The sequence below is a fragment of the Anomaloglossus baeobatrachus genome, chromosome 9, assembly GCF_048569485.1.
Source record: "Anomaloglossus baeobatrachus isolate aAnoBae1 chromosome 9, aAnoBae1.hap1, whole genome shotgun sequence".
NCBI lineage: Eukaryota > Metazoa > Chordata > Amphibia > Anura > Aromobatidae > Anomaloglossus > Anomaloglossus baeobatrachus.
In genome coordinates this window covers 115,282,323-115,309,972 of record NC_134361.1, presented here as the reverse complement: position 1 = coordinate 115,309,972, position 27,650 = coordinate 115,282,323, and the positions used below count along the sequence as shown (strand labels likewise).

Here is a 27,650-nt window from a genome sequence, read left to right as displayed (position 1 = left end):
GCGATTGAGGAGGGAAAAGGAAAGCTCCAACCTCAGCTGCCCGGTGGTAAGATGAATTGTTTTCCTTTCCCGTAGTACTCTAGTCACCGGCCACAGAGCACCACAGGTCCTCTTCGTGCCCCAGTAGGGACAGGAAACAACACTTGAGAGGGAAGGTGGGGAGGGGTTATTTAACCTCTGTTTCCTGTCCCAATTAGGGTGTGGAGTTAACTCCTGTAGTGCTATCGTGGAAGGTGACTAGAGAAAATTAGAATATTAAATAAGACCATCTGAAAAAATTATTTTAAACTCAAATGTTGGCGCCTACTGAAAATATGTGAAGTAAATGCCTCAATACTTGGTCGGGGCTCCTTTTGCATCAATTACTGTATCAATGAGGCGTGGCATGGAGGCGATCAGCCTGTGGCACTGCTGAGGTGTTATGGAAGCCCAGGTTGCTTTGATAGCAGCCTTCAGCTCGTCTGCATTGTTGGGTCTGGTGTCTGTCATCTTCCTCTTGACAATACCCCACAGATTCTCTATGGGTTTAGGTCACGCGAGTTTGCTGGCCAATCAAGCACAGTGATACTGTGGTTATTAAACCAGGTATTCGTACTTTTGGCAGTGTGGACAGGTGCCAAGTCCTGCTAGAAAGAAGGGAATTTTGTTTACTTACCGTAAATTCCTTTTCTTCTAGCTCCAATTGGGAGACCCAGACAATTGGGTGTATAGCTATTGCCTCCGGAGGCCACACAAAGTATTACACTCAAAAGTGTAAGGCCCCTCCCCTTCTGGCTATACACCCCCAGTGGGATCACTGGCTCATCAGTTTTAGTGCCAAAGCAAGAAGGAGGAAAGCCAATAACAGGTTTAAGGACCAATTCAATCCGAGGAACATCGGAGAACTGAAACCATTCCACATTAACAACATGTGTACCCGAAAAAACCGAAAAAACCCCCGAGAAAACAGGGCGGGTGCTGGGTCTCCCAATTGGAGCTAGAAGAAAAGGAATTTACGGTAAGTAAACAAAATTCCCTTCTTCTTTGTCGCTCCATTGGGAGACCCAGACAATTGGGATGTCCAAAAGCAATCCCTGGGTGGGTAAAAGAATACCTCATGATAGGGCCGTCAAACGGCCCTCTCCTACGGGTGGCCAACCGCCGCCTGAATGACTTATCTACCTAGGCTGGCGTCTGCCGAAGCGTAGGTATGCATCTGATAATGCCTGGTAAAAGTAAGTAGACTCGACCAGGTGGGTGCCTGACACACCTGCTGAGCCGTAGCCTGGTGCCGTAATGCCCAGGACGCACCCACGGCTCTGGTAGAATGGGCCTTCAGCCCTGAAGGAACCGGAAGCCCAGTAGAACTGTAGGTTTCAAGAATTGGTTCCTCGATCCTCCGAGCCAGGGTGGATCTGGAAGCTTGCGACTCTTTACGCCGACCAGCGACAAGGACAAAGAGTGCATCCGTGTAGAACCTGAGTGCTCTCACCAGATCCAACAGCTGCAAATCTTTCTGAAGTTGGTGGACTGGATGAGGACACAAAGAAGGTGAGGTGATATCTTGATTGAGATGAGAGTGGGATACCACCTTATGGAGAAATCCCGGAATCGGGCGCAGAACTACCTTGTCCTGGTAAAGGACCAGGAAGTAAGATTTGTATGAGAGCGTTACTAGCTCGAAAACTTCTCCTAAGAGCCGTGACCGTACTAGAGAGGCCACTTCCCGTGAAAGGTGGGAAAGGGAAAATCTTTCCTAGGCTCGAAAGGCGGCTTCTTAAGAGCAATTAGAACCTTGTTCAGATCCCAGGGCTCTAACGGCCGCTTGTACGGAGTGCTGAGAAGACAAACTCCCTGCAGGAACGTGCGTACCTGCGGAAGTCGTGCTAGGCGTTTCTGAAAAAATACAGATAGCGCTGAGACTTGTCCCGAGAGGGAGCTGAGCGACAACCCATTTTCCAACCTAGATTGCAGGAAGGAAGGAAACATAGACGATGGAACCGGCTTGGGAGAAACCCCTTGAGCCGAGTACCCAGATAAGAATATCTTCCACATTCTGTGGTCAATCTTGGCGGACGTTGGTATCCTAGTCTGTCCCATGGTGGCAACCACGTCCTGAGATAATCCTGAAGACGCAAGGCTCCAGGACTCAATGCCACACCGTCAGGTTGAGGGTCGCAGAATTCAACTGGAAAAATGGAAAAATGGCCCTTGAGACAGCAAGTCTGATCGGTCTGGTAGTGCCTCCGGTTGGCCCACCGTGAGGTACCACCGATTCGAGTACCACGTCATCCTCGGCCAATGGAGCGACGAGGATGGCGCGGCGGCAGTCGGGCCTGAACTTGCGCAGCACTCTGGGCAACAATGCCAGCGGCGTGACCCATAAGGTAGCTAGAACTGCGACCAATGCTGAACTAAGGCGTTCGCCGCCAGAGATCGAAGATTGTGAGACCGTGCCATGAAGCCGGGACGATGTTGTTGTGCCGTGACGCCATTAGGTCGACGTCCGGCATCTGTCAGCGGCGACAGATCTTGAGGAGACCATACGCCTGCGTCCATACCCTGGCGACTGAGGAAGTCTGCTTCCCAGTCTTCCCCTGGGATGTGAACTGAGGATACGGTGAATGCCGTGCCTTCCACCCACGTCAGAATCTGCCGGATTTCCTGGAAGGCTTGCCGGCTGCGTGTTCTTCCTTGGTGGTAAATGTATGCCACCGCTGTGGAGTTGTCCGATTGAATTCGGATTTGCTTGCTTTCCAGCCACTGCTGGAAGGCTAGTCGAGCAAGATACACTGCTCTGTTTTCCAGAACATTGATCTGAAGGTTGGATTATTTCTGAGTCCAAGTACCTTGAGCCCTGTGGTGGAGAAAAACTGCTCCCCACCCTGATAGACTCACGTCTGTCGTAACTACCACCCAGGATGGGAGTAGGAAGGACCTTGGGAAGTACATGAGGCGTCTCAATGTGTGCGACTGGTCCTTAAAGGAGAGATTGTAGCCTTGTCTGTAGTGAACGCTGTTGATTTAGCGTAAGCTTCACTATCGCTGAGAGAGTATGAAACTCCATGCCTAGATATGGTAGCGATTGGGTCAGGGTCGGATCTGACATTGAAAGTTGATGATCCACCCAAAACTCTGGAGAGTCTCCAGCGCAACATACGGGCAGTGTTCCCTAAGAGGGTGCCTTGACCAGGAAATCGTCCAAATACGGGATCACAGAGTGACCTTGAGAGTGCAGAACTGTCACTACTGCTGCCATGAACTTGGCGAAGACCCGTGGGGCTGTCGCCAGCAGGAAGGAAGAGTTACGAACAGAAGGTGTTCGTTTCCTATAACGAAGCGCAGAAACGCTGGTGCTCTGGATCAATCGGCACGTGGAGATAAGCATCCTGTCTATTGATGCTAGGAAACCTCCTTGGGACATTGAGGCGATGACGGAGCGGAGTATTCCATCCAGAACCGCCTGGTGCTCACGAGCTTGTTGAGCCGTTTTAGATCCAGAACGGGACGGAACGACCCGTCCTTTTTTGGCACCCGAAATAAATTGGGGCAAAAACCGTGACCTTGGTCCTGAAGAGAAACGTAGTCACCACTCCTTCTGCCTATAAAGTGCCCATCGTTTGCAGAAGCGCAACGGCTCGGCCGGGAGGTGGAGAAGTTCTGAAGAATCGAGTTGGAGGACGAACTAAACTCTATCCTGTACCCGTGAGACAGAATGTCTCTCCCCCAACGGCCATTGACCTATGGCAGTTAAATATCGCCAAGGCGGGAGAGCCTGCTACCGAGCGCGGATGCGAAGAGAGGAGGCTGCAAGTCCTGAGGAAGCCGCCTTGGAAGCGGGTTTTCAGACTGTCTGTTTTGGGCGTGACTGAGCCCGCCACGAATCTGAGCTCCTCTGATCTTTTTGAGTCCTTTTGGACGAGGGGACCCCTGCTCTGTTGGGGTTTGTTTGTCTGGGCTGAGGTAAGGATGAATCTTTACCCTTGGAGTGTTTAATGATTTCATCCAAACGCCCACCAAACAGTCGTTCCGCAGAAAAAAACAAACTGGTTAAGTACTTTTTTGGAAGCAAAATCTGCCTTCCATTCACTTAACAACCAGGGTCTGCGTAACAACACGGAGTGAGCGGACGCCTCTGTCGTACGGCTCGTAGAGTGTAGGACAGGCGTAATCGCGTAAGACGCAAATGCAAACATTTGAGAGGTTAAGGATGCCACCTGCGGTACAGATGTACGTGTGACTGTGTCCATCTGTGTAAGACAAGCTGAAATGGCTTGGAGTGCCTCTATGGCTGCGAATGCTGGAGCCAACGGCGCGCCTACAGCCTCATAGGTGGATTTCGACCAGAGATCCATCTGTCTGTCAGCGGCATCTGTAAGTGGAACCCCATCTTCCACTGCAATTATGGATCTAGCCACAAGCCTGGAGAGTGGAGGATGTCCCTTGGGACACTGGGTCCAGCCCTTGACCACGTCAGGGGCAGGGATAACGTGTATCTTAAGCCGCTTGGAGAAGCGCTTATCTGGATAAGCGTGGTGTTTTTGGACTATCTCTCTGAAGGCAGAGTGGTCCAGAAAAATACCTAATTTACGCTTGGGATACCTGAAATAGAATTTCTCCTGCCGTACAGCTGGCTCCTTCACAGGAGGAGCTGAGGGAGAAATGACCAACATTCTATTGATGGACGCTATAAGATAATACACTATGGCGTCCCCATCAGGTGTACCGAGATTGAGAGCGGTCTCAGGATAAGACTCCTGAGCAGCTATCTCCGCTTCAGCACCCAGAGAGTCCACCTGCGGGACCCTGACCAGTGTGATGAAACTGAGGGCCGCTCAGCGAGCCCGCTTAGGCTGTCTGGGACTGTCGTCCGTGTCAGAGCCGTGACTCTGGGATGCACGTGACCCCCCCGGAGCTGTAATTGTTCACACTGAGGGGGACCATGGATCAATGATTCAACAGTGCTCATGGTGTGAGAGACTTGTCTGGACTGCAAGGCTTCTAGTATCACAGCCATAGTCTCAGAAAATCTGTCAGTAAACACTGCAGACTTCATCCCCAGCCTCTGGATCATTAGCAGAGACTCCGGCTGAGTTGCATACAATGGGGGTGTATGTAACCTGCCGGCCATATAGCCGTACCTGCTGTACCGGCTGCATGGAAAACATGTGCTTCTGCACCTCTGTTTTCCACAGACAGTATGCTGTAATCTCCTCCGCACAATAAGGAGGATATATACAAAAGTACGACCAAAACAGTGCAATGCATAGCGTAGAAGCATATATCTCAATGCACTTCGGCACTAGTGGGGTTAGCACCACAAGTGCTGATTAACGCCTGCTCACAGCGATTGTGTGAACCTCAGAATCCCTGTCAGGGTGTTCCCACACTTGTCTGTTTTATCGCTATAGAAAGAACTGACAATAATGGCTGCCGGCGTCCTGTGTTAGAGAAGGAAGCCGTGGGCGTGCTTGAGAAAGTGCGGGAATCCGGTTTCACAGTGCACACAGTGAGAGGGGTGGAGTATGCAAAACATACTCCAGCTCTCCGGGCTGCCGTGATGTGCAGCGTCACGCCCCTACCCTGACTGGCAGGCCTGTGGGCGTTAACGAACGAACTAGGCCGCAAAAGCCGGGGACTCGATTTATAAGCGCGGCCGCCGTAAAAGCGCGGCCAGCGCGGAAGTCCCCGGCGCACCACAAGTCCCAGCCGCGTCGCAGTCCCAGTGGCCGGCGCGACCGTTCTACATAAGTCTGCCCACTCAGCTAAGCTGAAGTGAGACAATGGCACAAGCGCAGCAGCGCTGATGTCCCCGGCGCACTAACACACCCAGCAATGCTGCGGTGTGCGTGCGAAATGCACGGGGACACAGAGTACCTTGAGGAAGCAGGGCCATGTCCCTGATGTACTCCGCTCCATATCCAGCGTCTTCTCCAGGGGCTGCAGATGGAGCACGGTCTCAGTGCCTGGAGACCGTTAAAATCCCACTTCGCCCAGAGCCCTGTAACAGGGATGGGGAAGGAATCAGCATGTGGGCTCCAGCCTCCGTACCCGCAATGGGTACCTCAACCTTAACAAACACCTCCGACATAAAGTGGGGTGAGAAGGGAGCATGCTGGGGGCCCTAGTATGGGCCCTCTTTTCTTCCATCCGACATAGTCAGCAGCTGCTGCTGACTAAACAGTGGAGCTATGTGTGGATGTCTGACCTCCTTGCACAAAGCATGAAAACTGATGAGCCAGTGATCCCACTGGGGGTGTATAGCCAGAAGGGGAGGGGCCTTACACTTTTGAGTGTAATACTTTGTGTGGCCTCCGGAGGCAATAGCTATACACCCAATTGTCTGGGTCTCCCAATGGAGCGACAAAGAAATGATATTTCCATCTCCAAAAAGCTTGTCACCCGAGGGAAGCACATAATGCTCTAAAATTTCCTGGTAGACTGCTGCACTGGCTTTGGTCTTGATGAAACACAGAGCACCTACACCAGCAGATGACATGGCTCCCCAAACCATCACTGATTGTGGAAACGTCACACTAGACCTCAAGCAGCTTGGATTGTGGCCTCTCCAATCTTCCTCCAGACTCTGGGACCTTGATGTCCAGATGAAATGAAAAATGTACTTAATCTGAAAACAACATCTTGGACCACTGAGCAACAGTCCAGTTTTTTCTCCTTGGCACAGGTAAAACGCTTCTGACATTGTCTATTGGTCAGGAGTGGCTTGACACAAGGAATGTGACACATGTAGCCCATGTCCTGGATACATCTGTGTGTGGTGGCTCTGTAAGCACTGACTCCAGCAGCAGTCCACTCCTTGTCAATCTCCCCCAAATTTTTGAATGGCCTTTTCTTAACAACCCTATCAAGACTGCGGTTATCCTGGTTGCTTGTGCACTTTTTTCTACCACACTTTTTCCTTCCACTCAACGTTCCATTAATATTCTTGGATACAGCACTCTGAACAGCTAGCTTCTTTAGTAATGACCTTTTGTGGCTTACCCTCCTTATCGAGTGTGTCAATGATTGCCTTCTGGACATCTATCAAAGTCAGCAGTCTTCCCCATGATTGTGTAGCCTATTGAGCCAGACTAAGGGACCATTTTAAACGCTTAGGAAGCCTTTGCAGATGTTTTGTGGTAATTATTCTAATTTTCTGAGATGACGACTTTTGGGCTTTTATTGGCTGTAAGCCATAATCATCAACATTAACAGAAACAAACACTTCAAATAGATCACTCTGTTTGTAGTGACTATATAATATACAATATGTGTTTGCCTTTTTGAATTGAATTACTGAAAGTAACTGAAGTTAACTTTTTGATGATATTCTAATTTATTGACATGCACTTGTATGGGCCCTTTGTAGTCCAATAGCTCATCAAAATGCACAATCCCTCTTGCTTTTAGAGGTAGAAATGGGTCCCTGATCAGATGAGGAGGGGGTGTAAACCACAGTGATTGAGTTCGAAGGAGTGATTGTAAGTTTTTGCATTGCTCTGATTACTAAGGCTGCTTTCACACATCCGTTTTTCACATTCAGGCACGATCCGGTGAAAAAACGTATGCGACGGATCCAGCGAAAAAAAATCGTATCCGTCTCATCAGTTTTTTCCATGCGTTCCTTCCATTTTTTGACAGATCCGTTGTGATACTGAGCATGCTCAGTTAAAAAAATGGATCCTTCGTTGGATTCCGTCATATGCGGATGACAACGGATCCAGTGCCCATAGGCTTCTATTATACAATATGACAAATGGCGCCGGATCAGGCGTGGTCTGGTTTTTTGATGGAGACAAAAAACGTTCCATGCTGCGTCCTTTCCGGCACCCGGAAAAAGAAATTTCGCCGGATCCGGCCGACGCCGCATGCAACGCAAGGCCATCCGGCACTAATGCAAGTCTGTAGGGAATAAAACGGATCCGACGCTGGATTTGTTTTATCCGCAATTTGCCGGATTGTGCCTGACGGCGAAACACGGATGTGTGAAAGCAGCCTTAGGGGAGTGTTGCAGTAATACAGCTACACAGGACTAAGCAGATTAACAATATATGTGAAGATTGACAAAATAGAACTTACAGAATCAAAGAGCCTTTCATTCTTCCTCATGAATGAAACGCACATCTTCCGTATTTCATTGTGGTGGATCTGGCAGTAGAATAGCTGAAAAAAAAATACACCCATAAACTAGTGAAATAGAAAGATGCAATTAAAGTACACGCTTTTTACCGAATATTCCAGACTTAATACAGAACTTCTTGGGAGAGATTTAAAGGGAATCTGTCAATATGACGTCACCTTCCCACCCCAGCTAACCTCCCGATACAGAAATTATCATAGCTGGATTACCCTTTTAAAAATAAGATGCTAGCATTTAGGAATTGTTAAAAAGGGTGAAATGCCTGGACCTTATGATTGGTCTATAGGTGCACAATTTTCGGTGCACACAAGGTTGTTTCATCAGGAAAAAAAAAACTTTTGGAAACAATCTCAGAGTGTGTGTCTCAAAGTGTGGATATAGTGCTGATGACCTCCAAATATAGGCACCAATGTCGCTCAGTTTACAGGTACTTCCACCTGTCCTATTAGGCCAAGTTCACATTTCCGTTGTTTTGCATCAGTCACATGCGTCGCTTAACGCATGTGACTGATGCGCTGTACAACGGATGACAATGAACAGAATTCTTTGTCAGACTACGTTGTGTGCGGGGGGCGGAACGCGAGGGGGCGGAGTTCGGGGTAGGTGGAGCCGAACGGGGCCGTGGCACTGAGGACGTCAGTGCCGCGGGGACTGCAGGGCTGGGGATAGGTGAGTGTGTTCGCGCGTGCGTGTGTGTGAGTACATGCTGAATGCGGGAGGGGGCGGAGCCGAGCAGGGAAGTGTCAGGCTCCCTGCACAGCAAAGGGTAAATATCGGGTAAAAGCAAAGCACTTTTTGCTTGGTTACCCGATATTTATCTTGGATACCAGCATACACCGCTTAGCGCTGGCTCCCTGCATACGTAACCAGTGTAAATATCGGGTAACTAACCAAAGCGCATTGCTTGGTTACCCGATGTGTATCCTGGTTACGTGTGCAGGGAGCCAGAGAGAGCATGCGCAGGAAAATCCTACGGATTGCGCTGCTCAAAAAACATTACAAGCTGCGTTGCTCCCGCCCGGCGGTCAGTTAAAAAACGACTGACCGCGACGCAGCGGATGCAACGCAGCATCATCAGTCACAATCCGTCACTAATAGAAATCTATGGGGAAAAACTGGATTCCTGCAAAATATTTTGCAGGATACCGTAATTCCTCAAGGCGACGGATTGTGACTGATGCAAAACGGAAGTGTGAACCTAGCCTAAATTAAAGTATGAGATGGTAACTATACTTGCCATTCATGCTTGCATCCCCCTCCAGCATTTTCATCCTTTTTAAGCACCACTCTGGCCCTGTGACAACATCATGTGCCCATAACTTCAGACTGTCCAAAAGTCAGAAGTTACATCCCAAGTTCCCAAAGCAAGTCTATGACAGCCACAACAAGGCCCTCATAGACTTGTATGAAGTTGACCTCTGCTACACTGCATGAAACACTGGAGCTGCCGGTAGGTCACAAATAGCAGGAGACCAATGGGACCGACGCTGGAAACAGATGAAGATGGCTGCAGGTGAGTATAAGACAGGGGACTTAGGCTACGTGCTCACGGGAGATTAAACCTGCGGATTTATCTGTGGAAAATCTGCAGTTTCTGGATTTTCCAGATACATTTGCAGGTTTTAGCAAGTACAGACACTCCCTATGTTATCCCATGGGACATGGGGAGTGCTGTGTCCATGCTGCGGTTTTCTGCGGCTGCGGAACATGCTGCGAATGTCCCACAGCCGCACGGAATTGCATGTCAATTATTTCTGCAGAATTACCTGCGGAAATCCCGGCCCTGGAGATAGAGGCCAGGACTTCCGCAGGTAAGCCGCACAAATGCCCACAGGTTTACCGCAGCTATTTCGCTGTACGCTGGATTCCGTTGTGCAGCTGCGGGAAACCTGCGGATATATCCGCAGGTACAAAGTTCTGTGGGCACAAGAGAGCATCACTGTAGCTAGGCAAAAAAAAACTCTGGCGTGGTCCAAGGAGTTTGAATCCATTCACAGGATCCAATCCATTAGACAACAGTAATGTGTGGTCGTCTGAGAACCGCCTCTTACCAGATAATAGGCGGACTCTTGATTAACTGGCCTGGAGCAAAGTCATTGTTATCAATTCACAACTCTGCCATACACCCTAAAACGATGCCAAGGAAAAATAACTCATTCAACCCTCCTCCCCACCCTAAAAACTAAAATTATATCTAAAGCTATGTTCTTGGGGAAAAAATGGAAACAAAAGACTGCTTTAATTGCTAAAAGAAGTACTCCAACTTAAAAATGGCCAAGTGTATTACAGAACAAACAAAAAACATTTTTTGGAGGACTTTGAAAAGTTTGGAATTTCCCATAAATCAGTGCAGTGTGAAAAGTGCATGTAGTTTCCAGAAGGGTCTCCTATACATGCACTGAAAGGGCTCCAGAAGGGTCTCCTATACATGCACTGAAAGGGCTCCAGAAGGGGCTCCTATACCTGCACTGAAAGGGCTCCAGAAGGGGCTCCTATACCTGCACTGAAAGGGCTCCAGAAGGGGCTCCTATACCTGCACTGAAAGGGCTCCAGAAGGGGCTCCTATACCTGCACCGAAAGGGCTCCAGAAGGGGCTCCTATACATGCACTGAAAGGGCTCCAGAAGGGGCTCCTATACATGCACTGAAAGGGCTCCAGAAGGGGCTCCTATACCTGCACCGAAAGGGCTCCAGAAGGGGCTCCTATACATGCACTGAAAGGGCTCCAGAAGGGGCTCCTATACATGCACTGAAAGGGCTCCAGAAGGGGCTCCTATACATGCACTGAAAGGGCTCCAGAAGGGGCTCCTATACATGCACTGAAAGGGCTCCAGAAGGGGCTCCTATACATGCACTGAAAGGGCTCCAGAAGGGGCTCCTATACATGCACTGAAAGGGCTCCAGAAGGGGCTCCTATACATGCACTGAAAGGGCTCCAGAAGGGGCTCCTATACATGCACTGAAAGGGCTCCAGAAGGGGCTCCTATACATACACTGACAGGGCTCCAGAAGGGGCTCCTATACATACACTGACAGGGCTCCAGAAAGAGCTACTATATATACACACTGCAAAGGCTCCAGAAAAGGCTCCTATATTACACACTGCAAAGGCTCCAGAAAAGGCTCCTATATTACACACTGCAAAGGCTCCAGAAGGGGCTCCTATATATACTGCAACAGCTCGAGAAGGGGCTCCTATATATACTGCAATGGCTCCAGAAGGAGCTCCTATATATACTGCAACCATTTACCTCACAGGACCCCTCACCACGCCGCAGGTCAGCGTCCTCCCCCATTACCTGCTCGGACACCGCTCTGAAGAGGCAGGACGCGTCTTTGGCTGTTAGTTTTCTGTACAGTCCGAGGCTCCCCAGATACTCGTCCATGGTCACCTCATTGAGGGACTTCTGGCCGAAGTACTTCTTCCAGCCCTTGTGCATGGCTGTGCCGGGCCCGCTTCCGTCAGTCGCTGCAGGGCGCAGTCTGCTATATACCCTCAGGGTGCGGAGCCAGTCCGCCGGCTCCTACGCGCTCGCTACAATGTGTCAGTGCAGCAGTGTCAAACCGGAACCGGGCCCGTTATACTTCCTAATAAAGTAGCAAGGTGGGGAGAACTGGGCTAGAACAGTAACCCTTTCAGCCCCTGCCGTGCAATAATCCTGGCCACCTTTAGTAGTGAGGTGCAAACACAGCTTGGAAATGCAACAAGCTATGAAGGAACAGAAGGGGCAAAATGAGAATAACCTGAAACTTCTGTGACTGAAAAGGTATAATCCCAGGGTCACAGCTAAATGGGGAAATGTAGACACTGTGGGACAAGTCCACCAGTGTGATTTCCCACAGTGTGCACATCCCTCAGCAATGAAATATGGTGATTAATACTGAATAGCTGCAGAGTCCTGTTCACATGCTGTAGGTTTTGTTTTTTTTGTGTAACTTGCGACATTCAGAGAACGCACATGATTAAAGTTCAGATTTCTATGGAACATTTTCCAAACATGAAAATGAAAGAAATCCCTGGACCAAACTGCAGAAGCAGCCCCCCCAAAATTACCTCAGACCGTATGCAGTTTGTCTCCCATGTGCGCTCCCCTTGTATTCAATGGACCGCAGTCAGACCCATTGTAGTCTATTCACAGTTTTGATGGTCCACGTCAAGACCTGGAGCTGCAAATGTGTTGGATTTTCTGTCACTGGTCACAAGTCGCACGCAACACATTTGCTGTAGACATCAATCAAAATGGCACGCAACACATTTGCCGTAAACATCAATCCAAGTGGCACGCAACACGTTTGCCATAGACATCAATCCAAGTGGCACGCAACACGTTTGCCATAGACATCAATCCAAGTGGCACGCAACACATTTGCAATAGACATCAATCCAAGTGGCACACAACACATTTGCCGCAGACATCAATCCAAGTGGCACACAACACATTTGCCGCAGACATCAATCCAAGTGGCACGCAACACATTTGCCGTAGACATCAATCCAAGTGGCACGCAACGTTGCCAGCTTTTCTGAAACTCGTCTGTTTATGTAGGGTAGGACTAGATGGCGACTCTGGCCGTGACACTTCTCAGACAACCAACATTCACTTAGTGTCACTACTACATCGCAGCACAATACAAGTCAATGGGTCACAGTGCGATTAGGAGAGCACTGTAATAGAAAAGTCGAAAAAAATCTGCCGGGGTTGGGTTTCTTGCAACTTGCTTATTGCAACCGTGAAAATGCTTGATACATAGACAAAAGCAAATAAATACATGAAGCAACTCCATTTTTATGGGGCAGACGGAAACGGAAGTGCACATGTGAATAAAGCCCAAGTAGCACAGCTCTTGTTTGCCTGTTTAGAAACATGAGGTAACCATAAAAAGAGATACCTTAATAGACCTCACTGCGTCATAATATTGTTAATCCCAAATTCCAAAAATATATAAATACATTTTATTATTCATAGCATCAGATACTGTAGGTTCAGAAAGGTTTTTTTTGAAACATTCAAACACAATGACCCCAATTCATCACAGCAATTTGGTTAGAATATTGTGGAGTAAATTTCTTTAAGGGCATGTGCCCATGATCAGGACTCACTGTGTTCTGGACTCAGCGAGTCCTGACCTGCGGGGTTGCGCATCTGCTCCGCAGGAGAATGCAGGAGACCACAGCTGCTTGTACCCACGATCAGGGTTCAGTGCACTGCGGTCTCCTCGCTGTGTTCTCCCTACGGATACTACAGACACATTCAAATCCACAGTAAATAATTGACATGCTGCAGTCTGGAAAGATGCACCGCAGGTCAGTGTTTGCTGAGGAAAAAACAAGCACAGTGGGCACGGGATTTCTAGAAATCCCGTCCACTGTGCTTCTACTATACAATGCTGCGTTTTAGACACAGCTGAAGCTTGCTGGGTCCATAAAGTAGCAAATACTGATCGTGGGCACGACTCTAAGAAGTTGCAAAATTTTGGCACAACTTAGAATTGTGCAACATTTTTGAGACTTGGTGTTTTTAGACCAGAATGGGGGCGGCAGAGATAAGATGCCACAACTCGCCTAATTCATGAAGAGATGTAGCATTCCCTACGCCAGAAATCTAACTCCAGGCCTGAAGAGGCAAACGCCGGATATCAGACGCTCCCGATTCATCAAGAGAAGTGCACCTCTTCATGAATCGGGAGCAACGACTCCACCACTCCAATGACCGATCATGTTGAAGCTAAGCCAATGAGTTTTTCAACCATAAAGTTTGATAATTCTTTTCCTTAAAGCATTTTTATGAAGTGGTTTTGAATATTTATTTTAAGCATTTTTTGTTTTCTGCAGCTTTTTGGCTTAAAGTGCAAAATTTCGCAAAATCTGCCTCAAAGAAGTCAAATTTTTTTCCAAACAATTTTCAAAACCTGAGCAGGAAAAAAAATGCTTCAAAAAAGCAGAACACATCAACAGCAAAATGAACAGGAAGAGTCTTCAAAATGTTTTTGATGCATCTTCTAAGGCCTAAGTGCTCATGCGCACGTTACATAATTACATGCATTTACGCTGCGTATTGCACTGCAGCGTAAATGCATGCGTCCTGCGTTCCCTGCACAATCTATGTAGATTGTGCATGATACGTGCACACGATGCTTTTTTGAACACAGCGATTTGGATGCTAAAATTTTGACCCAAATCCGTGCGTTCATAAAAGCAGCATGTCAATTATTCCGAGCGCTTTGGATGCAGCTCCCGCTCTGTCTATGGTGGGAGCTGCAGCCATAGTGCATGAAATCGGCTTTTTTTCTACAGACAAACTGCATCCTTTATGCAGTGTTTCTGCAGCGATTTGAAGCGCACATTTGCTGTCAAATCTCTGCAGAATATTCAGCAGGTACGTGCGAACAAGGCCTTAAATCTGCTGCATTTAACAGTTTAAGCAAAGTGGATGTGATTTCATGAAAACGTGTGTTGACGGTGCATGTACACGCACCATGGAACTGTAACTTTTTGAGTGCATTTTTTCCTATACACTTTGATGGGGGGGGGCCTGATAAATGCATGTAAAAAATACAATTGTGTTTATGTACTAAAAAAAAATGCTATCAAATCTACATTAACATGCATCAAAAGGTGGGAAAGATAAAAAAAAATGCAGCAGGAATGCAATAATTGTAGCAGATTGTTGCATATTTCTGCTGACACCTGCAAATAAAACAGCATCTTTATAGGTGGGAACATCGCCTAAGGCCCTGTGTGTATGCTGCGTTTTTTGCCGCATTGTTTGGGTGCCGTTTTGGTGCCAAAAATGCATACTTTTCCTTCCTTATCAAAGTCTATGAGATTTCGTTTTTGATGTCCGCACATTGCAGCTTTTTTAAGCTGCATCTTTGTGATGACCACAAAGATGCAGCATGTCAATTCTTTCTGCGTTTTTCCAGGGTTTTTGAGCCCTTCCAGTCAATAGATATGACTTAAAAAAATGCACTGGTCAAACACGAGGCAAAAACTCAGTAAAAAAAATACATGCCAAGGGTGCATTGTTTTGAGCCCAAAAACGTGCATCTTTGTGGTGACCACAAAGATGCAGCGTGTGCACATAATCTTAGGCTATGTGCCCACAGGACAATGTATCCGCGGATTTTGGCGCGTAAAACCCACGGATTTATCTGGATTTTCCAGATAAATCCGTAGGTTTAAGCAAGTGCAGACACTCCCCATGTTACCCTATGGGATTTGGGGAGTGCTGTATCAATGCTGCGGTATGTACGGCTGCGGATGCCCTGCAGCCGCACGTAACTGCATGTCAATTATTCATGTGGAAATACCCGCGGAATTCCCGATCCTCCACTGTGGAGATAGAGGGAATTCCGCAGGTATTTCCGCACTTGTCCCGCAGATTTACCGCAACAAAAATGCTCAGAACCCGCAGTAATGGATAGCTGCGGATTCCGGGGAGCAGCTGCGGGAAACCTGTGGACAAACCTGCGGAAAAATCTGTGGGTACATTGTCTCATGGGCACATAGCCTTAAGCTATATTCACACGCGGCATCTTTTTTTTACCACAAAGATGCAGCGATTTTGTCACCAAAAAAACACACCAAAAACGCAATTACTTTTTGAAGTGTTTTTGACGTGTTTTAACTGCGTTTTGCCCAATGCGTTTGAGTCAAATTTAATGACTGGAGGGTCAAAAACGAAAGAAAAACGCAAAAAGAATTGACACACTGCATCTTCAAAAACGCAGCCAAGATGCAGCCAACAAAAGATGCCCAGTGTGGAAAGCAAAATAGAAATCTCATAGACTTTGCTGGGAGATGGAAATGCTGCATTTAGGTGCATCTTTGTGACCTCAAAAACGCAACAAAAATGCAGTAAAAAATGCAGTGTGTGAACTTAGCAGAGTTCATTATCTTTACGGCTCTGTATCTTATATTCACTGAAGCAAAACATGAAGTTATCATCATATCAGTAATTTGGTCTCGGTGCTTATGGATAATATGTACATACTGAACTGATTACTCTGTAGAAGGCTACACTGGGCCAGCATTTACCATCTACCTGACTTCAGGTGTGGTAATGGCATTCAGTTTATCACCTGTGGTGGTGATTTCAATACATCTCCTAGTCCTGCTATAATTACCTCCATGAGCTATTTCATAATGCGATTTCTGCAATAATCTTTAAAAAATAAAACGTGAGACTGGTGCCCCACTTAGCAGGTGACTAGTGCATGTGCAAATTTGCATAAGCAAAGAAGCCTTAGTACCTTTCTGAATATTAGAATTTCATATTGTACAGGGAAACAGTAAAAAGACCTTAGCAGCACAGGGTTTTTGTGGCTAAAATCACAACACAGAACACACACAAAAGAGGAGGGACCCTGTGCAAGATCAGACTATGGGCCCTTTGCTGGCTCATCACAAAGCACAATTCCACCTGTTTTGGAGTACTTACTTCTTTGGCCTCTGTGCGTCTGCTCAGTTTGGAGCAATGGTATGTTCGCCCCTGGCTAAATTCTATAGTATGACTGATGCGTGTGAACAGTTTTAGGTCATGTGCCCACGGGAGAAAGTAACTGCGGATTTTGATGCGAAAAACCCGCGGAATTCCTAGATTTTCCAGACAACTCCGCGGGTTTACGCAAGTACAGACACTTCCCATGTTATCCTATGGGATTTGGGGAGTGCTGTGTCCATGCTGCGGTATGTGTGGCTGCGGAATATGCTGCAGATTTCCCGCAGCCGCAGGTAACTGCATGTCAATTATTCATACGGAATTATCTGCAGAATTCCTGCCTTTCCACTATGGAGATACAGGGCGGGAATTCCACATGAAATCCGCACTGTTTCTGCAGGTTTACCGCAACAATTTTGCAGAAATACCGCATCAATGTATAGCTGCAGATTCCGGGGAGTTGCTGCGTGAACCTGCGGAAATACCTGCAGAAAAGTCTGCAGGTACGTTATCCCTTGGACACATGGCCTAAGGCCTCCTTCACACATCCATGTCTCTGATATGTGTGACGTCCGTTTTCACACGTACGAGAGACACGGATCCACATAGACTCAATAAAATCAATGGGCCTAGTCACATCCGTGTGGACCACACGCGTGTCCATGTGTGCCACACGGCAACATGTCAGTTTTCTACTGATCGCACAATATCATATGGACCACACACTGATCTGATCCGTGTTACATGTACTGGAGGAAAGACAGGTCACATAAAAATGAACAATTTTTATACTTATCTGTCTCCGGCACTTCTGTTACTTCCGGGCCCGCTCATTATGCTCATAAATATTCACTGCACTCACCATGGACCCGGAAGCAACATCAGCGCAAGAGACAGCAGTGCCAGGGACAGGTAAGTATACCAGGACAAGCTGTCCTATCTGGTTGTCACACGGATAGCACAGGGATAGCACACAGAAACATACACACACGCACCTTCACAACAGACCGTGCAAAACATTGGCGTTTTGCACTGATGTGTGAAGAAGGCCTTAGCTATGTTCCGTTTCTAGACAACACTGACCAATTTTCATCAGTGTTTTGGACCGGATGTTTCTTAGATTTTTGTCAGTGTGTCTATTTTCACCATCAGTATGAGTGCTACCACCTGAGAGAAACGGACTATCTGAACTTTTTATATTGATTAACTCTTAGCAGTGTATCGGTTAACAAAGGATGAATATTGGATGCAACTTTAAAGTGTAAAGTCTGTCTTTCCATAGACTTTAATGGAAGAGTCTGATCCACAAAACAAATGAGACTATGTAAAGGTTTGAATCTCACAGAGCAAAGACACAGATCCGTTTTTAACACTGAAATGCTATAGGTCAGTCAGTGTGCTGTTCAAACTCACTCGTGCAAGTCTATAGATCAGTGAAACTCTCACTGACAGCATCCCATTTGAATCATACTGCTGTTCGGTTTTCACTGACTGTTTCTGAAAAGAAGCATGAGACAAATACAGTTTACAGCAAAATCGATGCTTATTGTTCCATATTCGTGCACTCATTGTGTTTCTGGTGACGTTTTCATGTACTGATGGTGGTTTTTGTCCGTATTCCTGTACTGATGATGGTTCTGATGATCTGTTCATGTAGTGATGGTTGTTCTGGTGCTGTATTCATGTAGCACTGATGGCTCTGGTAATGTATTCATGTAGTGATTGTTTTGTGTTTATAATCGGCATCCCCAATTCTATACATTTCAGGAGGAGCACTCGTCAGGGGTATCTGAGCAGGACCTATTTGTCTCATCATTATCATTTACATGGGAGAAGATTCAGTAGCATTTGCATGACATAGGTTCTAAGTATAAACGTTTGGCTGACTGTAGACATGTGCCTGCTCTGGACCTATGTGTGAGTGATCTGGTGTAACCAAAAACATTAAACAATGAATACATACACACTATGTTTATATACCCCAAGCTTGAAACAAATAGATTTAGTAAATAGTAATGAAAAAAAGGTAAGGGGTGCATATAAATGGACTATAGTAAGTGGTCAAGCACCATACAATAGAACCTACATGAAAAAAATGTGCACTGGAGACCAAAGTTAAATATAAAATTTACTTGATTTAATCAATTAAACTACAGAAAATTGAAAAATCACAAATGACCACAAGGTGGCACTGCTAAGCAAGATACTGTACAGGGAAGATATTTTGTGTATATATATATATATATAATATATATATGCCTCAAATCTGTAGAACAAGTTGATATTACCAATAGAGACCTATGTAGACTGTCAATAATTTACTGTACCAATAAAAAGATAGTGACCAAAAGTATTAATAAAAATTATAATGTGGCAAGTGAACTAATATAATATATATATACACACACACACACACTACAGACCAAAAGTTTGGACACACCTTCTCATTCAAAGAGTTTTTTTTATTTTCAGGACTCTGAAAACTATAGATTCGCATTAAAGGCATCAAAGCTATGAATTAAAACATATGGAATGAAATACTTAAAGTGTGAAACAGCTGAAAATGTCTTATATTCTAGGTTCTTCAAAGTAGCCACCTTTTGCTTTGATTACTGCTTTGCACTCTTGGCATTCTCTTGATGAGCTTCAAGAGGTAGTCACCGGAAATGGTTTTCCAAGTCTTGAAGGAGTTCCCAGAGATGCTTAGCACATGTTGGCCCTTTTGCCTTCACTCTGCGGTCCAGCTCACCCACAAACCATCTCGATTGGGTTCAGGTCTGGTAACTGTGGAGGCCAGGTCATCTGACGTAGCATCCCATCACTCTCCTTCTTAGTCAAATAGCCCTTACACAGCCTGGAGGTGTGTTTGGGGTCATTGTCATGTTGAAAAATAAATGATGGTCCAACTAAATGCAAACCGGATGGAATAGCACACCGCTGCGAGATGCTGTGGTAGGCATGCTGGTTCTATATGCCTTCAATTTTGAATAAATCCCCAACAGTGTCACCAGCAAAGCACCCCCACAGCATCACACCTCCTCCTCCATGCTTCACGGTGGGAACCAGCCATGTAGAGTCTATCCGTTCACCTTTTCTACAAAGACACGGTGGTTGGATCCAAAGATCTCAAAATTTGGACTCATCAGACCAAAGCACAGATTTCCACTGGTCTAATGTCCATTCCTTGAGTTCTTTAGCCCAAACAAGTCTCTTCTGCTTGTTGTCTGTCCTTAGCAGTCGTTTCCTAGCATATATATATAAAAAATTAGAGATAATAAATATCAGCAACACCACTGTCACTAAAGTAAATATCATACAGACAATAAATCTCACGGAGATTTCTATATAATAATGACAAAAGTTGACCAGTAGTACAGAGTTATATAATACACACAGTATTATCAGTGACCACAAAAGTCAAAAAGGTGCAGAAGTGCTTATATTAACATAGCATGTACAAAACAATAGTACCAAGATATATGGTCACATTACATCATTGGTAGTAACAAAAAATAAAGTGCAGAAAAAAGCAAGGTTGGATCATAGTAGCTGGATCAGGAGCAGTGCCACAAAGCCAACGTGCGTTCCGACACAGTCCCTTCTTTATAATTGCACTTGCCACTTCATAATTATTTTTAATAATACTTTTGGTCACTATATAATATTTTTTTATTGTACAGTAAATTATTGACATTGTACATAGGTCACTATTGGTAATAACTTATTTTATATATATATATATATATATATATATATATATATATATATATATATATATATATGTATATTTTTTTTTAGGCATAAATATACAAAATACTATTGTTTTGGATCTTCCCTGTATCTTGCTTAGCAGTGCCACCTTGTGGCCACTTGTGATTTATATTCATTTTTTCTGAATTTTAATTGATCTAATAAAGCAAATGTATATTTGACTTTGGTCTCCAGTACACATTTTTTTCATGTAGGTTCTAAAAACATTAAACTTAAGATACCTTCCTTGAAGTTAGGACACCAGTTTATTGGTCCGTACCAAATTACAATGGTCGTTAATCCTGTTGCTTTCCGTCTGGCATTACCTGAATCTTTTAAAATCCATAATGTATTCCAAAGATCTTTGTTAAAAAAATATGTGGCTTCAGGACCTCTCTTCCCTTACCTCCACTTCTGGTCTTAGTCGATGGGTCATTAGAATTCCAGGTGTCCAAGATTGTTGATTCTCATTTTATTCACCATTCATTGCAATATTTGGCTCATTGGTGAGGTTATGGTTCTGAGGAGAGGACTTGAGTACTTGCCTGATATCCATGCTGAGCGCCTGGTTAGGATTAGAGTTGAGTGAACCTCAGGCTCGAGGCTCGGGGTTCGGAAAATGATGTAACAATTATTATTGCACTGTGCTTGTGTCGGAGTAATTAGTTGCTTTATGTGTGCTGCTAGAAGTGTTTGTCGCAAATTAGGCTTTCATTCAGAGTACTGAACTGTTTTGTTCACGGAGAATTAATTAAATAAAACAACAAAAAAAAAAAAACAAAACTGCCCACCCTCTGTTACGAACCGGCGCCGCCATAGCCGCAAGCAGCCTGCTGCGGTTCCTGTTGCGCCCAGGCGCCGGCTGCCGTTCTTGGCCGTGCCTCGGGTCGTCCAGTTGGCTGTTCCTTCCACCACGTCTAAGTGTGGAGAGGCGGCTGGTGCGCATGCGTGCGCCGATTTACCCCAGCCAGAGTTTAAGCCCGGTGTTTTGCCTAGTGAGCATGCTCAGCCTGATTGTGTTATGTCTGAGACTAAGGGCGGCTTTGCACGTTGCGACATTGCACGTGCGATGTCGATGGGGTCAAATCGAAAGTGACGCACATCTGGCGTCGCAGTCGATATCGCAACGTGCAAATCCTTTTTGATACGATGAACGAGCGCAAAAGCGTCGTTATCGTATCATCGCTGCAGCCTCCGACATTTCCATAATGCCGGTGGAGCGACAGGTGCGATATTGTTCCTCATTCCTGCGGCAGCACACATAGCTGTGTATGAAGCCGCAGGAGCGAGGAACTTCACCTTACCTGCCGCCGGCTGCAATGAGAAGGACGGAGGTGGGCGGGATGTTTACATCCTGCTCATCTCCGCCCCTCCACTTCAATTGGCCACCTGCCGTGTGACGCCGCACGACCCGCCCCCTTGGGAAGGAGGCGGGTCGCCGGCCAGAGGGACGTCGCACGGCAGGTATGTGCGTGTGAAACTGCCGTAGCGATAATAATCGCTACAGCAGCTTTCACTAGATATTGCACGTGCGACGGGGGCGGGACTATCGCTGCAGCATCGGTAACACATTGTTACCGATGTCGCAGCGTGCAAAGCCCGCCTAAGTCCTCAGTTCAGGCTACTGAGCATGCTCTCACAATTAACCCTAACAGCCTCTTTGCACAGGTACTTGGACTTCGTGCTGTGTCTAAGTTCTGGGATGTGCCTACTGAGCATGCTCAAACAGTCTGCTTTCTGAGCCTGTTGCTCAGGCTACTGGGCATGCTCAGCCACTTAGTGCACCAGAGGCTTGGTCCGGTAAGGACCTCACTGAGCATGTCCGTGAGGTGGCAGGTCCTGATAGGGCAGAGGGTGTCAGGTGTCCTGATGACGTGGCAACTCCGGACTGGCTCGCAGAGGCCCGCCCCTATGATCTGGCACCTCAGTATTGGTCGTCAGACGATGACTGGTGAAGTGTTTGGGGCGTGGCTGCCATGAGGTCATCAATGACGTGGCGGTTCCGGATAGGTCGCATGTGACGTCACTGATGACATGGCACTCTGCTATTGGACCTTGGTGGTTCCACCCTGGGTTTGGGGCGGACCCAGGTTATAAAAGGGGCTGGAGACAACATGGAGGCGCGCAGTCTTCACTTTTGCTCAGTCAGAGCACACCTCCATGTTAGAGCCTCATTGCGGCATAAGCCTATGTTGGGAAGCGGTAGGTAGGGTTAGGCGAACGGTGCCTGTCACGCCAAGATTCGTGGCTCAGTACATCAGGGTCAGGCGCCGTGCTTCCCTCCTGCCGTTCCAGTCTTGCTATAGCAGCCCAGTGGCGTTAACTGGGCTGCGGCTGCTGTGCTTCCTGTCCGATTGTGCCCCCTATGCACACGGACAACGCACCTGCTGCGCCACCTGTCCGGTTGTGCCCCCTACGTGCACGGACAGCGTACCCCAGGACCCCTGTGGAGTTAACAGGGTGTTCCTTATCCTCCTCGGCTTCCCGGTCAACGCTACTGGTGTACCCATCTGGCCTGACGTGTCCTACACACACGTGGCAAGTCGAGAGGTGGCCAGAAACGCTAATCGGAGGACCGCTCGGCCTGACGTGTCCTACACACGTGGCCGACAGGGCGCTTTCGTGGCGGTCTTCCGGTCAACGCTACCTGGTTACCACCCGGCCTGACGTGTTTCCTGCACACGTGGTTGGTGTAGCGCTAGGTGCACCAAAACGCTAATTGGGTTGTCGTCCGGTCTGACGTGTCCCAACACACGTGACCGGTTCCCAGAGTTCCTGGGTTATCTCAGAGCCATCCAGCTCTATAGTCTCCGCCTAACCCTCAGGTGCCAGCAGCTCCTTTGTCATCTGGAGCACGGTGGGCCCCGACTGGCGATTAGGATATATACCCCCTGGTCCTAATCTGCCGGTCCCCCCGTAACACCCTCCTTCGGAATTGTTTTGCTTTAGGCCCATAGCAAAATATTTCCAGAGGTCCTTGAACAAAACAGTTCTGTACGCTGAATGAAAGCCTAATTTGTGACGAACAAACACATCCAGCAGCGCGCACAAAGCAAGTAATCACTCACTCAGACACAAGCACAGTATGATACTCACCATGGGGATTTTTACATCAGCGAGCTTGAGGTTCGCTCATCTCTAGTTAGGATTTTCATTGTCTCCATCCAGAGTCCTGAGGGTCCAGAGGTCCCTCTTAGGCCCCCTTCACACGTCCGTGATAGACGTGCGTGTTTGGTCCGTTTCCGTATATACCGGAGACACGGCCAAACGTGCACCAATGTTAATCTATGATTGTGGTCACACGTCCGTTATTTCATTATGTCCGTGTGTGCGTGTCCGTGATCCGTATGTGTTTGCGTTTGGCACGGATGCATGTCCGTTATCTGCACGGAGCACGCACACGTGGACACAATGAAAGTCTATGGGTATGTGCACACACGTTAGTAAACACGTATGCATATACCTATAGTCCGTGTCCGTTTGGTGTTTTTATTTCTAGTGATGTCGGCTATTCTTTCTATTTCTGTGTATGTCGGTCAATCTCCCTGAGTCCGTCGGTCAGTCTCTCTGTCGGTCTCTCTGTCTGTCTGTCCCTCTCTCACAGTCTGTCGGTCAGTTTCCCCCCCTCTCTCATACTTACCGTTCCCCGATCTCCGGCGCAGCGCTGCACGGCATTCACACTGCTGCGGCGGCTTTTACTATTTTGAAAAAGCCGGCCGCCCATTAAACAATCTCGTATTCCCTGCTTTCCCCGCCCACCGGCGCCTATGATTGGTTACAGTGAGACACGCCCCCACGCTGAGTGACAGGTGTCACACTGCACCCAATCACAGCAGCCGGTGGGCGTGTCTATACTGTGCAGTAAAATAAATAAATAAATAATTAAAAAAAAACGGCGTGCGGTTCCCCCCAATTTTAATGCCAGCCAGATAAAGCCATACGGCTGAAGGCTGGTATTCTCAGGATGGGGAGCTCCACGTTATGGGGAGCCCCCCACCCTAACAATATCAGTCAGCAGCCGCCCAGAATTGCCGCATACATTATATGCGACAGTTCTGGGGCTGTACCCGGCTCTTCCCGATTTGCCCTGGTGCCGTTGGCAAATCGGGGTAATAAGGAGTTATTGGCAGCCCATAGCTGCCAATAAGTCCTAGATTAATCATGTCAGGCGTCTATGAGACACCTTCCATGATTAATCTGTAAGTTACAGTAAAAAAACACACACACCCGAAAAAATCCTTTATTTGAAATAAAAAACACACACAAATTCCCTCATTACCAATTTATTAACCCCGACAAACTGTAACTTACAGGTGCCACACGGACCATAAAAACGGACACAAAAACGGGACACGGACCCGAAAAACGGCCCGTAACACACGTGCGTGCTTTTCACGGACGTGTGAAGGGGGCCTTAGAGAGAGGGGTAATGTTGTGCAAATTATTTTACAATCCTCATGGCGGAGTCAGAATCTGTTCAGGCTACAGATTCTGACACACCATCTGATACCTTCTCTGGTGTCTTTGATCAACGCAGGCAGACCCTGGTGTCGACTTGCAGATTGGTAGTTCGTAGGCAGGAAGAGTTAATCTCTGCTTGTTAGGCCAGAGTCACACTTGCGTATGACTCAGCGAGTCTTGCATCGGGATCACCCAGGGCGGCCACACACTCTATGGACAGGAGCTTCTCAGCTGCATGTATTTCTATGCAGCTGACCCTCTCCTGTTCGAGAGTCTGCGGCCGTGCTGGGTGATCCCGATGCGAGACTCGCCGAGTCATATGCAAGTGTGACTCTGGCCTTAAGGCCCCGTTACACGCAATGACGGATCTAACGATATATCGCCGGGGTCACGGATTCCGTAACGCACATCTGGCATAGTTAGCGACGTCGTTGCGTGTGACAGCAAGGAACGACCGTTAACAATGGTAAATACTCACCTTATCGTGTATTGTTGGTACGTCGTTCCTTTTTAAAAAATCGTTGATTGTTGAGCACGCAGGTTGGTCGTCGTTCCCAAGGTAGCACACATCGCTACGTGTGACACCCCGGGAACAACGAACTACAGCTTACCTGTGGCCGCCGGCTATGCGGAAGGAAGGAGGTGGGCGTGCTGTTCCGGCCGCTCATCTCCGCCCCTCCGCTTCTATTGGGTGGCCGCTTAGTGACGCTGCACGAACCGCCCCCTTAGAAAGGAGGCGGTTTAACGGCAACAGCAACGTCGCTAGGCAGGTAAGTCCGTGTGATGGCTCCAAACGATTTTGTGCGCCACGGACAGCGATTTGACACACAAACGATGGGGGCGAGTGCTTTCACCAGCGATATAGCTGCGTGTAACACCCCCTTTAGTCTCCTTTGACGACATGTTGTGGGGGAGTTATCACATCTGTTCCCCTTTTATATATGCTGGCTAGAGCCTTCCTTCTAAGCCAGCTATAGTTTCTTAGGCCCGTTTCACACGTCAGTGAAAAACACTGACGTTTTTCACTGGCGTGTAAAACACGCACATGTCCCTCCGTGTGCCGTGAATTACGGCACACGTGGGTTGTCTAAGTGCAATCCGGGCTCCGTTCTCCGTGGCCAGTGATTGCACTTAGAAATCAACTCACCTGTGCGCGCTCCTGCTCTCCATGGTGCTGATCGCTCCCACGGTGCAGCATCCGGCCGGCGCTAACTCCCGCAGCAGCTGCTTCCGGGTCGGCTGTGTCGTGCATCATGAATTTGCGCGACAGTAATGAGCCGGCTCTGAAGCAGCAAGCTGCACGGGCTGCAGAGGACATCGCTGGACGCCGGGTGAGTAAAAATGTTTTTTATTTTAAAAGCACGTTTTTTTCTGGCACGTGTTTCACGGACCACACCACTGCGTGGTCCGTGGGACATCAGTGATGCCAGAAAAAAAATGGACATGTCTCCGTGCAGCAATCACGGACACGCGTGAACGCTGCACGGAGACATGGTCAGTGAAACATCACTGACGTGTGAGCAGACCCATTGATAATGGGTCTGCGTATGTCAGTGATTCTGGTACGTTTTAAAAAAAAGCACAAACGTCCCAGAATCACTGACATGTGAAACAGGCCTAAGTTGGTTTGTAGAAGTGTTGTGATCCAGATTATCTGGTGATTGTAATACTTGTTGCTGAGTGCAATTGTGGCGTTCACCCTTGTTGCTTTTCTCCTGAGTTTCTCATTTTTTCTTGTATGTCTATACGGTGTCAGAGTTTTGGTTTTCCCTTGTCTGTCTTAGGCCTCTTAAATACGTGTTTCACGGTCCGTGGTGTAGGTGCGTATGTGTGTATTCTACGTATGCTGTCCCTGTGCTATCCATGTGACATCTGGATAGCAAACTGACAGCATGAGCTGCTATACTTACCTGTCCCTGTTGTCTCCGCTGCTGCAGTTACTTCCGGGTCTGTGGTGAGTGCAGGGAATATACAATGAACATAATGACTGGGCCCGGAAGCAACAGCAGAGACAGCAGCACCAGAGACAGGTAAGGATAAAAAATTCTTTATTTTTTATCTGACACGTGTTTTCTCCGGTATGTGTTACACTGATCACATGTGACATCTGTGCTGCCGGAGAAAAATGGACATGCTGCCGTGTGAAGCAAACCCATTGAATTTAATGGTTCTACATGTGTCAGTGTCTCCGGGAAGTGTGGAGACGGGTGTTGCACATACCAAAAACGTAACAAAATAAAGCAGCCCCTATCAAGTTCCAAAGAAATAGTGATTAGCAACAGCCCTGGTAGTGTACATAGTATTTAGTGTGAAGTTCACACTATATAGCATATACACCACAGTGTTATAGACAAACACACACTCACACTGTGCTGGCCGCAACACTTCAGAAGCAGAGGACAGGGTTGCTATAGAGATCCGGCGCGCTCAACGGTGATTGGACCTTCTCTCCGACATTCTTCTGGTAAGGTCCTGTTTGTACTGTGCATGGGGCCTCTTTAGCACATGCACAGTACAAATTGTGGGAAAATTAAATAAAAACAAAAACTTTTTTTTTCTGCTGGACGTATGTGGACAGCAGAAAACAGCACTGGCTGTTATGGACTGTTGGCAACCCAGGTCTCTACAGCCCCCCATATAATGTCCTCCACAGTCCCCTATACAGTATGTTGTCCCCACAACCAAGGTATAATGTTCCCCAGAGTTTCCCATATAATAGGATGTCCTCACAGCCAGACCCTCTTGTAATGCCCCCACAATCTGCCCCACGTATATCCCCACAGCCAGCCCCTCTCCTCTTCTATTCTGTACAGCAAGGAAACTGGATGGCGCGATGGCTTCACTGCATTGTACCATCAGATGTCCCATGCGTGCACAGTC

At 47.3% G+C, this 27,650-nt stretch overlaps 1 protein-coding gene across 1 annotated transcript in view; it reads right to left on the bottom strand.

The window, feature by feature from the left end:
• ALG13 (ALG13 UDP-N-acetylglucosaminyltransferase subunit) overlaps positions 1–27,650 on the bottom strand; it is a 302,253-nt gene that overhangs the window by 212,060 nt on the left and 62,543 nt on the right. The window contains exons 5-8 of the mRNA XM_075324885.1: positions 17,973–18,056; positions 16,372–16,375; positions 11,418–11,587; positions 8,059–8,142 (exon numbers count right to left, since the gene is read on the bottom strand). Coding sequence (XP_075181000.1) covers positions 8,059–8,142; positions 11,418–11,587; positions 16,372–16,375; positions 17,973–18,056 — 342 coding nt within the window. The remainder of the gene's footprint in view (positions 1–8,058; positions 8,143–11,417; positions 11,588–16,371; positions 16,376–17,972; positions 18,057–27,650) is intronic.